The sequence below is a fragment of the Mercurialis annua genome, linkage group LG6, assembly GCF_937616625.2.
Source record: "Mercurialis annua linkage group LG6, ddMerAnnu1.2, whole genome shotgun sequence".
Lineage (NCBI taxonomy): Eukaryota > Viridiplantae > Streptophyta > Magnoliopsida > Malpighiales > Euphorbiaceae > Mercurialis > Mercurialis annua.
The window spans coordinates 6,009,224-6,022,551 of record NC_065575.1 but is presented as its reverse complement, the minus strand read 5'-3'; the positions used below and the strand labels follow the sequence as shown (position 1 = coordinate 6,022,551).

At 38.4% G+C, this 13,328-nt stretch overlaps 3 protein-coding genes across 3 annotated transcripts; all 3 read left to right on the top strand.

The window, feature by feature from the left end:
* Positions 1-2,822: 2,822 nt before the first annotated feature.
* On the top strand, positions 2,823-6,460 carry LOC126687481 (uncharacterized). Its single transcript, XM_050382043.1, has 4 exons — positions 2,823-5,101; positions 5,183-5,500; positions 5,590-5,689; positions 5,771-6,460. The coding sequence occupies exons 1-4, from the start codon at positions 2,823-2,825 to the stop codon at positions 6,458-6,460; spliced, it is 3,387 nt and encodes a 1,128-aa protein (XP_050238000.1).
* Positions 6,461-6,514: 54 nt separating this feature from the next.
* LOC126686368 (uncharacterized) lies at positions 6,515-8,420 on the top strand. Its single transcript, XM_056106313.1, has 6 exons — positions 6,515-6,539; positions 6,626-6,827; positions 6,905-7,037; positions 7,130-7,420; positions 7,517-7,624; positions 7,887-8,420. Exons 1-6 carry the CDS (start codon positions 6,515-6,517, stop codon positions 8,325-8,327), a joined length of 1,200 nt encoding a protein of 399 aa, XP_055962288.1. The 3' UTR covers positions 8,328-8,420.
* A 643-nt stretch (positions 8,421-9,063) lies between these two features.
* On the top strand, positions 9,064-9,716 carry LOC126653774 (uncharacterized). The gene has a single exon (XM_050347708.2). The coding sequence runs from the start codon at positions 9,099-9,101 to the stop codon at positions 9,561-9,563; it is 465 nt and encodes a 154-aa protein (XP_050203665.1). The 5' UTR covers positions 9,064-9,098; the 3' UTR covers positions 9,564-9,716.
* Positions 9,717-13,328: the final 3,612 nt, after the last annotated feature.

The following is a 13,328-nucleotide window of genomic DNA, read 5'->3' as shown; positions in this document are numbered from 1 at the left end:
CATAAATAAAATATATTAATATATTTAAAATAAATTTAAAGTAATATGTTTACTTCTAACAAAAAAAATCTAATTAATTTAATATTTGATCATAAATAAAATATATTAATATATTTAAAATAAATTTAATTATTACATAATTAAATTGACGAGTTAAATCACGAGCCACGTGCGTAGCACGTAATACAAAACTAGTAATATAAAAAGACTCTGATATAAAACTTTATCTTAAGTTAATCAATTAGTAAAAATTACCGCGAATGTAGGAAATAATTAAAAAAATATAGGAAATTATCCTATACACTAATCAATATAACAATTAGAGTACTTGTTAAAATCAAATTCTATTTCGTAATCCTAATAGTGTGTTATCTTCATTAATTACTAATTCAATTAGGAATAAGTAATTTTATCTATATATAAACTATAGATATATAAATTTCTCTTACACTACTAGAATGTCCGAAGATAGCGACGGAAATTACCGACGGACGACATTTCCGTCGCTATATAACACATTACCGACGGAAATCGGCGACGGATAAAAGTCCATCGCCAATTTCCCAGGAACTTGAGGCGGGAAGAGGGAAAGCACACTCCCGCGTTTTTGCCGACTGATATTGTCGACGGATTAAGTAGCCGTCGGGAAATTTACCGACGGAAAGCATTATCCGTCGCTAATTTCCCATGAAATTGAGGCGCGAAGTGGCAAAGTAAACTCCCGCCGTTTTTACGACTGCCTTTGCCGACGGATAATGGTATCCGTCGGGTAGTTTGCCGACGGAATTCATATCCGTCGGCATATTTCCACATCTTCAAACGCTGCGTTTGGCAGTTAAGTTTACCGACGGATTCGTATATAATCCGTCGGTAAATCCTAACTAAATGAAGCGCAGCGTTTTAGGGCTAAATTTGCCGACGGAATTGTCCGTCGGTAAATTTAGCCCTAAAACACGAGCAGCCTCTTCTTCCCCATTCTCCAGCCGCTGATCCTTTTTCTTCTTTTCTTCCCTTTTCTGCCGCTTCCACCCACCCACCTCGCTGCCGCCTTCCGCCTCACCTCGCTGCCGCCTTCCGCCTTCCGCCTCTCCTCGCTGTCGCCTCCCCTCGCTGCCGCTTCCCCTCGCTGCCGCTTCCACCCACCACTGCCGCCTTGCGCTGCCGCCTGCCATTTCCTCCGGCCACCAACGCCGCCGGTCAGTTTGCCATTTCAGTTAACGTTTTTATTTATTATTTTGTTTTTATTGTATTTATATGTAATTAATTTTTAATTTTTTTGAAAATAGTCCGCTGCTGCCTCCGCCGCTTTCCGCTGCCCGCAGTTTTGCCGACGTCCATCTAGGTTAGTTTTTATAAAATTTGATTTTAATTAAATTAAGTTATTATAAGTGTAGTAGATTAAATTAAATAGTTAGTATATTTAGATTAGGTTAGATTAAATTAGGTGTTTATTTAGATTAGGTTAGATTAAATTAAATATTTAGATTAAATTAAATATTTAGATTAAATTAAACTTATTTAGATTAGGTTAAATTAAATAGTTAGTTTATTTAGATTAGGTTAGATTAAATTAAATTAGGTGTTTTTTAAAATTAAATTAGGTTTGATAATGGACTAATTAGATTTATTTAATTAGTTTATTTAAAATAGATTATATATTAGCCTAATTAGGTTTATTTGATAAATAATCGTTTCATTTTTAATTAATTAGTAATTAACCGGTTAATTAAGCCTAATTGATAAACATATTTAATTTAGGTCAAATGTGTTAAGTAAGGTTAATTTAATACGTAATTATTAGTGAGTTGTAGGTCAAATGTGTTTACTTACTTAATTAATTTTTAATTGTAGGTTAAATTTATAATATTTGGTAATTTTATAATTAAATAGTAATTATTAGACGTTTGGTTAATTAGATTTCAATTGTGTTATTTTTGCGTTAGTAATTAAAAATAATTGTGATTAATTGAGAAGTATCTTAAATTAAAAACATTAACTTGAATTGGTATGTTGGATATTTTCGTATATGTTTTATTTGCTTGCAGGCTTTCCCTGAAAAATGGGCGATGCTCATTTTTAGGGGAAATGCTGTCCGATTTTTGTTAGAAAATAATAACAATTAGATTAGAAAATAATAACAATTAGATTAGTAAACAATAACAATTAGATTACAATTTTATTGTAGACCTCTCTCTGCTGTGGATTCCTGATAGCTGGTGACAGTAGACGCCTGCTCCGATTTTTCTGACCGGGATCCAGCGTTGGCGTGCGGTTCTGCCCTACAACAAGTAGGTTTTATTTCTTTTTGTATTTTATTTACATAGTTAGATTAAAAACACTTCAATTTAATTAATTAAACACGATTTTATTCCCACCGAATAAAATCGTAATCCTAGCCGTAGATTTCCCGTCTCGTGACTTCAATCTATTGAATGTCGCGGGATTGTACAGTTTGTACAGTTCGCAAAACTCGTGCTTCCGTAATCTGACTGCCGAAAAAATATATGCGTAGTTACGGTAGAAAAATATTTTGTGGTTTTTCTAGCGTTTGTTCTCCGGGTGCATATTGGTATATACCGCGTAACGCTTGTTCTTCACAGAATATTTAATCAGCGTTACTCGGGATATAGTACATAGCGCACTTAAGGAGAACGACGCCGGAAGGCTGCCGAATATTTTTTTCCGTTCCTACACATATATGGTGGTCGGGTTACGGGGCGCCAGTTTTGCGAATGGGATAGGTCCATACCCTTTTAGCAGTCAATTTCATTGACGTTGCTATCCTTGAGCCTGTAAACCACCTAATTATTTGTGCAACAGACATGAATCAGGACCGCAGTTGGATGTATATTAGACATAGTAATGGATTGCTAGCGGAAGGATTTTTTGATAAGGTTGAGGAGTTTGTCGAGTTTGCTTTACGACATCCTGAATGTAAGAGTGGGGCAAAAATAAAATGCCCGTGCTCTAGGAGAAAATGCAGAAACACAAATTACCGAGATCCAGAAGATGTCAAGTTACATGTGTTGCAGTCTGGGTTTGTTGAAGATTACCAAGTGTGGGTTCATCACGGTGAGGGCACTGTCTTGAATCCTCCTCCTTGGGCACTGCCATCGGGTAATTACGATCAGTTTGACTACGGAAATGACGAGGATGGTTTTGATGCAGTTCAGAGAATGGTGATCGATGCAGCTGGTCCTGAAATGTTTACTGATGAAGAGCCTCCTAATCAGGAAGCCCAGAGATTTTATGATATGATGCGTTCGGCGGAAGAAGAAATATGGCCCGGGAATAACAGACATTCCCCTTTGTCCGCAGCAACTAACATATTGGACATTAAATGTCGCCATCAGGGTTCAGTTGCTTTAATTGACGACATTTGTAGTTTAATGCAAGAATTGCTGCCAGAGGAGAACAAGATGCCAGCAAATTTTGCTAAAATTAAAAAGCTGGTGAAAGGTTTGGGGTTGCCGGTGGAGGTTATTGAATGCTGTTTTTACAACTGCATGCTTTTCTGGGGGGAAGATGAGGCTTTAACGTGTTGTAAAGTGTGTGGCCACGAACGGTGGAAACCAGTTACCAAAAGCAATTCTTCCAGAAAACGAAAGGCCAACGTGCCATATAAGAAGATGTTTTATTTTCCAATTACTCCGAGGCTGCAGAGGTTGTATGCGTCGAAAGCCACAGCTGGGCATATGACATGGCACGCCGAACATGAAATGGAAGACGGGAAAATGTGTCATCCGTCTGATTCTCCAGCCTGGAAACGGTTTAGTGAGTTGCATACGGATTTTGCTGACGAACCTCGAAATGTTAGACTTGGCTTATGCACTGATGGGTTTCAACCGTTTGGCAGTTTCGGGTCACCTTATTCTTCATGGCCGGTAATTGTGACGCCTTATAATCTGCCGCCAGGCATGTGCATGAAGGATGAGTTCATGTTTTTAACGATACTTGTCCCGGGTCCGCGTAATCCGAAAAACACTATGGACATTTTCCTCCAGCCGTTGATAGCAGAGTTAAACCAATTGTGGGAATCTGGGATCCGGACCTTTGATATTCACAAGCGTCAGAACTTTCAGATGAAAGCGGCCCTTATGTGGACAATTAATGATTTCCCGGCCTATTCAATGCTATCTGGTTGGAGCACATCAGGTAGATTGGCATGTCCATATTGCATGGAAGATACGAATGCATTCACGCTTACTAAGAGTGGTAAACAATCGTGGTTTGACTGCCACAGAAAGTTTCTACCTCCGGGGCACCGTTTTCGTCGAAATGTCACCGATTTTCGAAAAGGTAAACAAGAAAAAAACCATTTTCGTAGGGTGAAAACAGGAGATGAACTGTTGGCACAGGTGGACCACCTAGGCTTTAGGAGGGCATATGAGCCCCATGCAGAAGTTATTAATGCCGACTTGTCGAAGAAGTGTGGTTGGAACAGAAAAAGTATATTTTGGGATTTGCCGTATTGGAGAACAAATGTGATTCGGCATAATTTGGATGTCATGCATATCGAGAAAAATGTTTTTGACAACGTTTTCAATACCGTGCTGAATGTTCCTGGAAAGACAAAGGACCATGCAAAATCAAGGGCAGAGTTAAATGATTTTTGCGATCGTCCGGAACTAGCACAAGACCCAACTACTGGTAGATATCCGAAGGCACTGTATGCTCTGGACAAGGAGCAAAAAAAATTATTGCTAGAATGGATTCAGCAAATTAAATTCCCGGATGGCTACGTGTCAAACTTGTCTCGGTGTGTTGATTCAACCAAACAGAAAATGATGGGCATGAAAATCCACGACTGTCATGTGTTTATGCAGCGACTCCTACCAATTGCGCTGCGTGAGCTTCTCCCAAAAGAGATATGGGAGCCTATAGCAGAGTTGAGTATCTTCTTCAGGGAGTTAACTGCTACATCACTTAAGGGCGAGGATCTGAAACGTATGGAAGAAGAAATCCCGAAGATACTTTGCAAGTTGGAACGCATATTTCCTCCCAGCTTTTTTGATTCGATGGAACATCTTCCTGTTCATCTGCCATACGAAGCTAGAATGGCTGGACCGGTTCAGTATCGGTGGATGTATCCGTTTGAAAGGTGATGTAAATAAATATCTTTTATATTCATCGGTTTTTGTTTGAAGTGTTTAATTGTATTAATCAATTCATGATTGAACAGATATTTGCGGAAATTGAAAAAAAAGGTATCCAACAAAAGTCGGGTGGAAGGCAGCATTAGTAGCGGATACCTAATGGAGGAAACAGCAAAATTTGCCTCTTTTTATTTCACGGATGGTGATCCGACGTTACCCTGTCGACTGCAAAGAAATGAGGTATTCGATACCGATATGGATGATGATGTCGACCGACTTTCAATTTTTAGAACAGTTGGGGAACCCATAGGTGCCTGCCGCAAAAGACATCTGGACGAGTATGAATATGTCGCCGCCCGGAGTTACGTCCTTTTGAATTGTGCGGAAATCGAACCTTACAGAGAGTAAGCATTGCTTCTACACATTTCAATATATTACTGAGTTACAAAATTTAATGCGCCAGCTCACAAATTCTGATGTATTCTTCTGAAAGTGTTTTCGAAGACGAATTGCATGCAATCAACCCTGCGATCACGCGGATCGAAGTTGAAGGAAAGTTAGAAAGGGAATTTGTGTCCTGGTTTGAAGGACATGTAAGTATTGGCAACGTACGGCTTCTTTTATTTCTCGTTCGTTTTAATTGCCGACTCATGTAAATGTTTACTGTCCTCCAGGTGAAGGACCCAGCTACATGTATGAATCCCTATATTCTAAGTCTTGCGAAAGGCCCACTTAGATCAGTCAAAACATATAAGGGATATCGTGTAAACGGGTTCAAATTCAATACTCAAGATTATGGGGAGGATCGAGTTACTATGAATAGTGGAGTTTGTGTTAAAGGGTCTCTATTCGGTCCAGCCGTAAGCGACTTTTATGGAATGCTGACTGACATTATTGAGATAGAGTATCCAGCGCTGCCAATTAAAAGGACCGTCCTATTTAAATGCGATTGGTTCGATCCAACTCCAAACGTGGGTATGTCAGTGCATCGTCGATACAACATGGTAGACGTTAATCACAGAAGGAGGTACAACAAGTACGAACCTTTTATTCTAGCCGAACAGGCCGGTCAAGTCCATTACTTACCATACCCAAGTAAAAGACGAGATAAAAAGGACTGGTGGGCAGTATGCAGGATAAAGGCTAGATCTGAGCTTGACATGCCAGATGAGGTTATTCTGGCTTTCCAGGACGACGTCGTAGAACATGCTCTTAATGTGGAAACAGCTGATAATCCGACTAATTTGGTTGACCCGGACGAGGAAGCAGATGAGGAGGCGTTGGAAACGGCGCCAACAGCAGAGACAGCCGATGATTTTCTACCATCCTCATCAGACGAAGCGGAGGACTACGAAGAGTTGTAGTGTAGGCTAATTCATGTAATAGAATCTGTATGACTAGTATTGTTACATGCATTAATGACTGATATTTATGTTTTTATATGTATGTTTATCGACGAATTGATTAATTATTTATTAATATTTGTTATTTATGTATGAAATTGTATGTGCATATCTACTTCTTTGTAGATATGAGGGGTCAGGGTAGCCGCAGACGTGTTGAGGACCGTCATCAGAGAGATCCGAGAGACACTGCCCCCACAGACGCTCCACCTGGCGGGGACGATGCGCAGCTTCAGGCGGCGCCTGGGCCGCAGAGGGAGGCCCAGCAGCAGGTCGAGTACGAGATTGATGCCTCGGGGAGGTTAAAGGTCGCACCTGACGCTCTAAGGTATTATCACTGTTATCCATTTTTTAAAGTTTAGTTATAAAACACTATTTAACTAATTTTATGTTTTGAAATGATAGGGAGCGGCTACATGACAGCGGGAAGGTCTCCAGAGGCTTGCTGGACATCTTTCGTTCCTGCTGGTTCATAGAAGGTTCTTCCTGGAAGGGATTGAAGGCGGAGCAGAAGACGTTCTACTGGGAGGAGTTCAAGGTAATATTTACATTAACATTTTATTCAATTTTAAGTTTCATATTATTTAAATTTACTAATTAATTATCTATTCATTTGTTAAATACGTGCAGAAGAAGTTTTGGTGGGACTCCATCTACCCCGAGCAGGCGATTAGAGATGTCTTTATGAGACATGCTGCTAATCGTTACAAGGACACAATTCACGCGATGAAGAGTGTTAGGGATAACAGTGTCACAGATGATATTTGGGCGGCATGGAATGCGATTTGGGATACGGCTGCGGCGAAGAGGAAGTCCGCCATCGCTCGGGCTAACAGGATGAGTGAGCCGTCAGGGCCCGGGACTGGACCGGTGCGCCACACGGCAGGATCGCGCTCAGCTGTGAAGCATATGACCGTTTTGGTAATTTTTCTAAATTTGTATTCTTCAGACTTAAATGATTATAGTGTTTAAATGTTCATTATTTATATCGAATTAAATTTATGATTTTTGTCTCAGAGTCAGGAGCTCGGTCGTCCTGCGACATATGCTGAGTTGCATGTTCGTATGCACTCGACAAAGGACGATCGGAACAAGTTTGTCGACAAGAGGTCGCAGGATAAGCATGTAAGTCTGATGTAACTTGAAATTGAATCGTTATTACTTGATTGTAGTTAATTAAAACATGTGAAATATAAATTGTGAACTGTGAACTGTGAACTGTGAATTGTATGTAGTCCATGTTTGTTTGCAGGAAGTCCCTGAAAATGGGTGATGCTCGTATTATAGAGGAGATGCTGCCGAATTTTAGTTAGGAATTTAAAGTTTAACTATTTCTGTTTTCGATTATCGAAATCGTACTAACTTGACTACTTGTTTATTTTTTCAGGAGCGTTTCCTTGCAGAGCGTGCAGCTGCGACCCAGTCCTCCCCGGCTGAGGGCAGTTCGTCGACCCCGCAGTCCATCGACGAGAACGAACTGTTCTTGTCTCTCGAGGCGGTGAAGAAGCAGCGGGTTTACGGAGTTGGTTCAGCTGCAGCTTCGTACATCGCGTCATTCAAGGGCACCGGTGTACGCCGCGGCTCATGCTCGTCGTCCCAGCAGACTCACTCGACCGAGGATATCGAGGAGCGGATCCAGAGAGAGGTATCCGCTCGGGTGCAAGGGATGCGGGAAGAGATTCAGAGGGATGTGGAGTCTTCCGTCGACGAGCGGATTGCTGAGAGGGTCCGCTCGGAGCTGGCAAAGATGATGAGCACTCTACCAGAAGCCATGCGCCCCCCGCAGCCCCCCTCAGGTCCAGATGACGAGGATATTACTAGACTTTAGTTTTTTGTATTCCTATACAGTATTATGCTTATAAACATCGACAAATTTGTTAACGCTTATTCCGTATTTATATATAGATACTTTTGATTCTTATTTAGTCTGTTTGTATGTGTATCTTATTTTTGTAATTCTGCACAGGTATAATAGACAAAAAACAACCCATAATGGGAAGGAAAACGACAATTTTTTTGTCGGAAATGAACCGTATTACCGACGGATTTCTACTTTACCGACGGAATAATCCGTCGGTAATTTAATACCATGTTCCGACAACAACTACCTACGGATTATTCGTCGGTAAAGAAAACAAGGGGCGACGGAATTTACCGACGGATGGTCCGTCGGTATATATTCCCGACGGAATATCCGTCGGTATATCGTCGGATCAACGTCGGCAACGGCCCTCTTTCACCGACGGTTTTACCGACGATTATCCGTCGCAATATTTGCCGACGGAAATATCGGTCGGTAAAACGTCGGATCTTCGTCGGTGTGTTAGTCACAACCCACCGACGGATTTGTATATTTACCGACCACTATGTTTCCGTCGGTGACATTTCCCGACGGATAGTTTTTGTCGCCAATGAATGCCGACGAAAAGCGTGCCGACGGATGGTATCCGTCGGCAGTCCGTCGGTAACTAAGTTTACCGACGGATTTTCATGTGTTAGTGACGGAAATTTCCGTCGCTAACACCGGACATTCTTGTAGTGTTAGTAGCTAGTTTGATCAAATATATACCGCCAGAGTAATTAATATTCCTCTACAGCCATGGCTCGTAACGAAGAGAAAGCACGGTCAATGCTAAATCGATACTTGACATTCAAAAAACAGGAGAAAAAGAAGCCCAAAGAACGCCGCCCCTATCTCGCTTCTTTATGCGGCAGTCTCGCCGAAGCCAACCGATGGCGCCAGCAAATCCTCCGAGAAGTCGACCGAAAAGTAACCGAAATTCAAAACGAAGGTCTCGGCGAGCGCTGCCTGCGTGACCTAAACGACGAAATCAACAAACTAATCCGCGAAAAGGGACATTGGGAGCGTCGGATAATCGAACTCGGCGGTCCTAATTACACCAAACACGCTCCTAAGATGACCGACCTAGAGGGTAACATAATCGACGTGCCAAACCCTAGGGGTCGTGGCCCCGTGTATGTGTATTTCGGAGCGGCGAAGAAGCTTCCTGGAGTGAGAGAGTTGTTCGAGAAGCCGCCGGAGTTGAGGAAGAGGTGGACTTAGTTAGATGTAGTTTGCACACAGTTTATATGTAAGTATTGATATTATTGCTTAATTGATTAATGCGTTATATGATTTATTTAGTTTCTTTCTTGCGGTTGAAGTTAATGTTGTGGAATTTATTTTAAACGTTTTTATTACGTTAGTTATTTTTGTTCACTGCCACAATTGTATTTTTATTTGTTTAGTTTTAATTGATTTTGTGTTATGAAGTTGGTTATGCATTGCTAGAGCTTGAGTGCAATAATTTGATTTTGGTTTTTTATTTGAGATTTGCGCAATTGTTTCAGCTACTTGATTTAGGTTCACTGACAGTAAACCAATATTAAGATAACAATCATTCCACCTCCATTTCGCATCCAAATCAGACTATTACTGTGGATAAGTTTCAAACAAGTTCAAGAATGTTTTGAATATGTCAACCCAAAATGACAATAAAGATACATTGATTAATATATTCATCAATTGGCATGTAGTTGTGAATTTATTAGACTAAATATTTGTAGTGTCAATAGTAGAATCTGAGATTTTATGGTCATGATAAAAATTAATTGGGTTTGCAGCTTATATGGAGATTGTTGGAGTAAAGTAGATAAAGGTACGAGATTCTTACGAACACTAGGAACATGTCAAACATCGGTCAATGTACTGACTCTTCCATCATGCATCTTAATTTAAAGCGAACAAATGTCAAAAATTTACCGAGACTGTTTATTATCCGTAACTTAAATTCACTGCCAACTTTCACATAGATGTAAAAACGAATCATGATTCACACATTTGTGAAACGAAAAAAATTGAATTTAAATACCATTTTAGACCAACATTGTATCCTTATGTCTTTTCTTGCTTTCTTATATCTTTAGTTGTTTTAACAATAAACTTGTTCAGTTCAATTAGCGGTCAAGGCAGCTTAGACCAAAGTATGTCGGTTCGCAGAGATGAAAACTTTAATCTTTTTTCAAATATTTTTCGAGAATTGTTAGCATATTACAATGATCATCTGGTTCATCTTCAATAGTCTTTTTCGACGTTGTTCGTTATTAGATTTTTTTTCAACAATCGACATTTATATGCTCTTTTTTTGTTTCTAGTTGTTAAAAAAAATGTGTCTATTATTCATGTTACTTGAATCTATTTTTTTTCATACTAGTCTTTACTATAAAACGGTGGAATAGACATCTAACTAATATTACTAGCTTTTTTTTTTTCATAAGCTCCTTTGAAAAAAGAGCGCATTTAACTCCATAAGCAGAAAACATTTCATGGTTAAAATTATATTTTCACGAAATTGTTTATAATTATTAGATAATGAAACAAATCAACATAAAAACAAATCTTCTTCGTTATATTTAATATTCAAAATATTTAAATCCTTACTAATAAAATTGAATTCCTTAATTGATGTTTTTAAAGATGTATAGATATACAAACGATATTTGATAAGTTTATCTTGCTCAAGGCACCTCAGACCTTCCACTCCAACTCATCTGAGTTCTCTCTAGACTCTAGTTCGACTTCTGACTGGGGCTCATCTTCATCCACCAGTATGGTGGCTTGGTTTTCTTAGTTGCGATAGGCTCTAAGGACACTAGGACAGGCTATTTTGTCTTTCCTTTGGCATCGCCACTGTTGTCGGATTGGATAAGGGCTGTTTGGTTTTGTGAATGGGAAGAAGTATTTTTCTAGATGTCTTTTAGTAGGCTGGTAAATTCGGCTTTGTCAAGATATCGTGTGCTAATGTTCTCCCCTGTCGGGTTGTTGTCAGGTTCGTCAGTGATATTTTCCAGGTAAGGGATTTTTTAAATTGGATTATTGGTTTCTCCTTCTTCACCAGGGTGATCTTCATCTTTTTCTCCATGTTCTTCTTCCATGGCAAAAAAACTGAAAACTAAGGTGTGTTCCACGCTCACTACACCAAATGATAACTCTGAAAATATTCAGGTTTCTAACCGAACACGAACACCTGCACAAAAAACAATTTTAGAAGGAATCATGCTGGATTAGTCTGAAAATCACTCTAATGGCTACCCACGTCCAACAAGAATCACGGAGTTGTCCCACGATTACACATTTCCTAAGGTGGAAGCAATAATCGCCCTTAGCATTACCTGTGCGCTAGTTGGTAGACCGACATACTTCATGTTAGTTCACTAGACTGCTCATGTGACTCGGTTCTAAGACTGGTCGGTAACAATTATAATAGAAAGAGTAAACAGTATAAAGTAATAATAATCATAATATTATTAGAAGACGTTAAATTCTTACCTTATTAAAAGACTATAAAAGCTTACCTTAAGTGAATTATCTTATATACTATGGGTGTAAATGAACCGAGTCGAACTCTTTGAGTGTTCATGTTCAGCTCGTTTACCGAATAAAGTTCATGTTCGGTTCATGTTTGTTCAAGTTTTGGACAAGGTGCTCGTATTTAGTTCGTGTTATAACATTGTTACCGATTGTTGAATCTTTGTTACCAATTATCGTAACCGGTTCGTGACCGAATTGGTATGCACAGCGGAATCGAAACCATTCGGTAGGTATTTAATTATGGATTTGATCAAAACAATAATATAGCAAAATAATAAATAACACAAGAGATTTACATAGTTCTGCATTAAAGCGTACATCCACGGGCGAAAGAATCGATCCATCCACTAATTATCAAAAGGAATACAAATTGATGGAGAATTACCAAATAAAGAAAATCTCTAATAAATATGCTCTTAGAAGAAAAACCCACTAAGAGTTTTCCTCTCTACAAGAAATAACTCAAAAAGATAAAAAACTTATATTCCTCACATCACACACACCCCTTTTTCCCCTATTCACATCAATGTCTACATTGTGTATTCGGTTTTGGTGTACTCGAATAAGATAAACTATACTCCCTCTGTTTATTTTTAGTTGTCCACTTAACCAATATTACACATACCAAGATAATGCTCCTTTTGTCTTAAATTATGAAGAAAAATACTAATATAGCCCTATTAATTAATAAATGCTTTTTAAATGAAAACATGGAGTCATTTATTAGGGATGGGTAAATTTGGAAGATAATAGCTAAAATCACATTGAAATCCTAAATGGACAACTAATTAGAGATAAATATATTTTGCTAAATGGACAACTAAAAAAGAACGAAGAGAGTATATAATAAAGTTATCATTCTCCCAAATACTACACTAATTATAATTCTAATACAAATTAGAATTAAAATTCTAGACACATTCCAACGGTTCGTTTACATTTTTTAGTGTTCATAATCAGCTCATGTTTAATTCATGTTTGTTGGTTTAACTGCTAAACGAACGAGCTCGCGAACGAGCTCGATAAGTACCAAACTCGGTTTGTTTAGAACACGAACGAACACGAAACGAGCTTTTACTCGGTTCATTAACACCCCTAAGTATATACTAATCAATAATAACAATTACAATAATCAAATTCACTATTTCCTTATACTAATACAGTCGACCCTCTGATAATTAATACACATGGTGGATCAAAAATTTATTAATTATTAGAATTATTAATTTATTGAATTTGTATAAAAAAATTATAAAAGATATTTTAAAGCATCTACACTAATAGACCTAATATTAATATTATATTAAAAAAAACTAACTAAATACACTTTACAATCACTCAATTTAAAAGAAATAATTTTATATTCAATTTAAAAAAATATCAATTGATATCAAACTAGAAAAAATTATTAAGAAGTTGTATTTATAAAGTAAAATAATTTTTAATATTTTTTATACT

Bases quoted from the DNA above. Each gene is read 5' to 3' on its own strand.
- LOC126686368 (XM_056106313.1), top strand. From the start codon at position 6,515: ATGACTGATATTTATGTTTTTATAT. The intron at 7,038-7,129 runs GTAATATTTACA...AAATACGTGCAG, and splicing joins TCTACTGGGAGGAGTTCAAG to AAGAAGTTTTGGTGGGACTC. The intron at 7,421-7,516 runs GTAATTTTTCTA...TTTTTGTCTCAG, and splicing joins TGAAGCATATGACCGTTTTG to AGTCAGGAGCTCGGTCGTCC.
- LOC126653774 (XM_050347708.2), top strand. From the start codon at position 9,099: ATGGCTCGTAACGAAGAGAAAGCACGGTCAATGCTAAATCGATACTTG.
- LOC126687481 (XM_050382043.1), top strand. From the start codon at position 2,823: ATGAATCAGGACCGCAGTTGGATGTATATTAGACATAGTAATGGATTG. The intron at 5,501-5,589 runs GTAAGCATTGCT...TTCTTCTGAAAG, and splicing joins GAAATCGAACCTTACAGAGA to TGTTTTCGAAGACGAATTGC. The intron at 5,690-5,770 runs GTAAGTATTGGC...ACTGTCCTCCAG, and splicing joins TGTCCTGGTTTGAAGGACAT to GTGAAGGACCCAGCTACATG.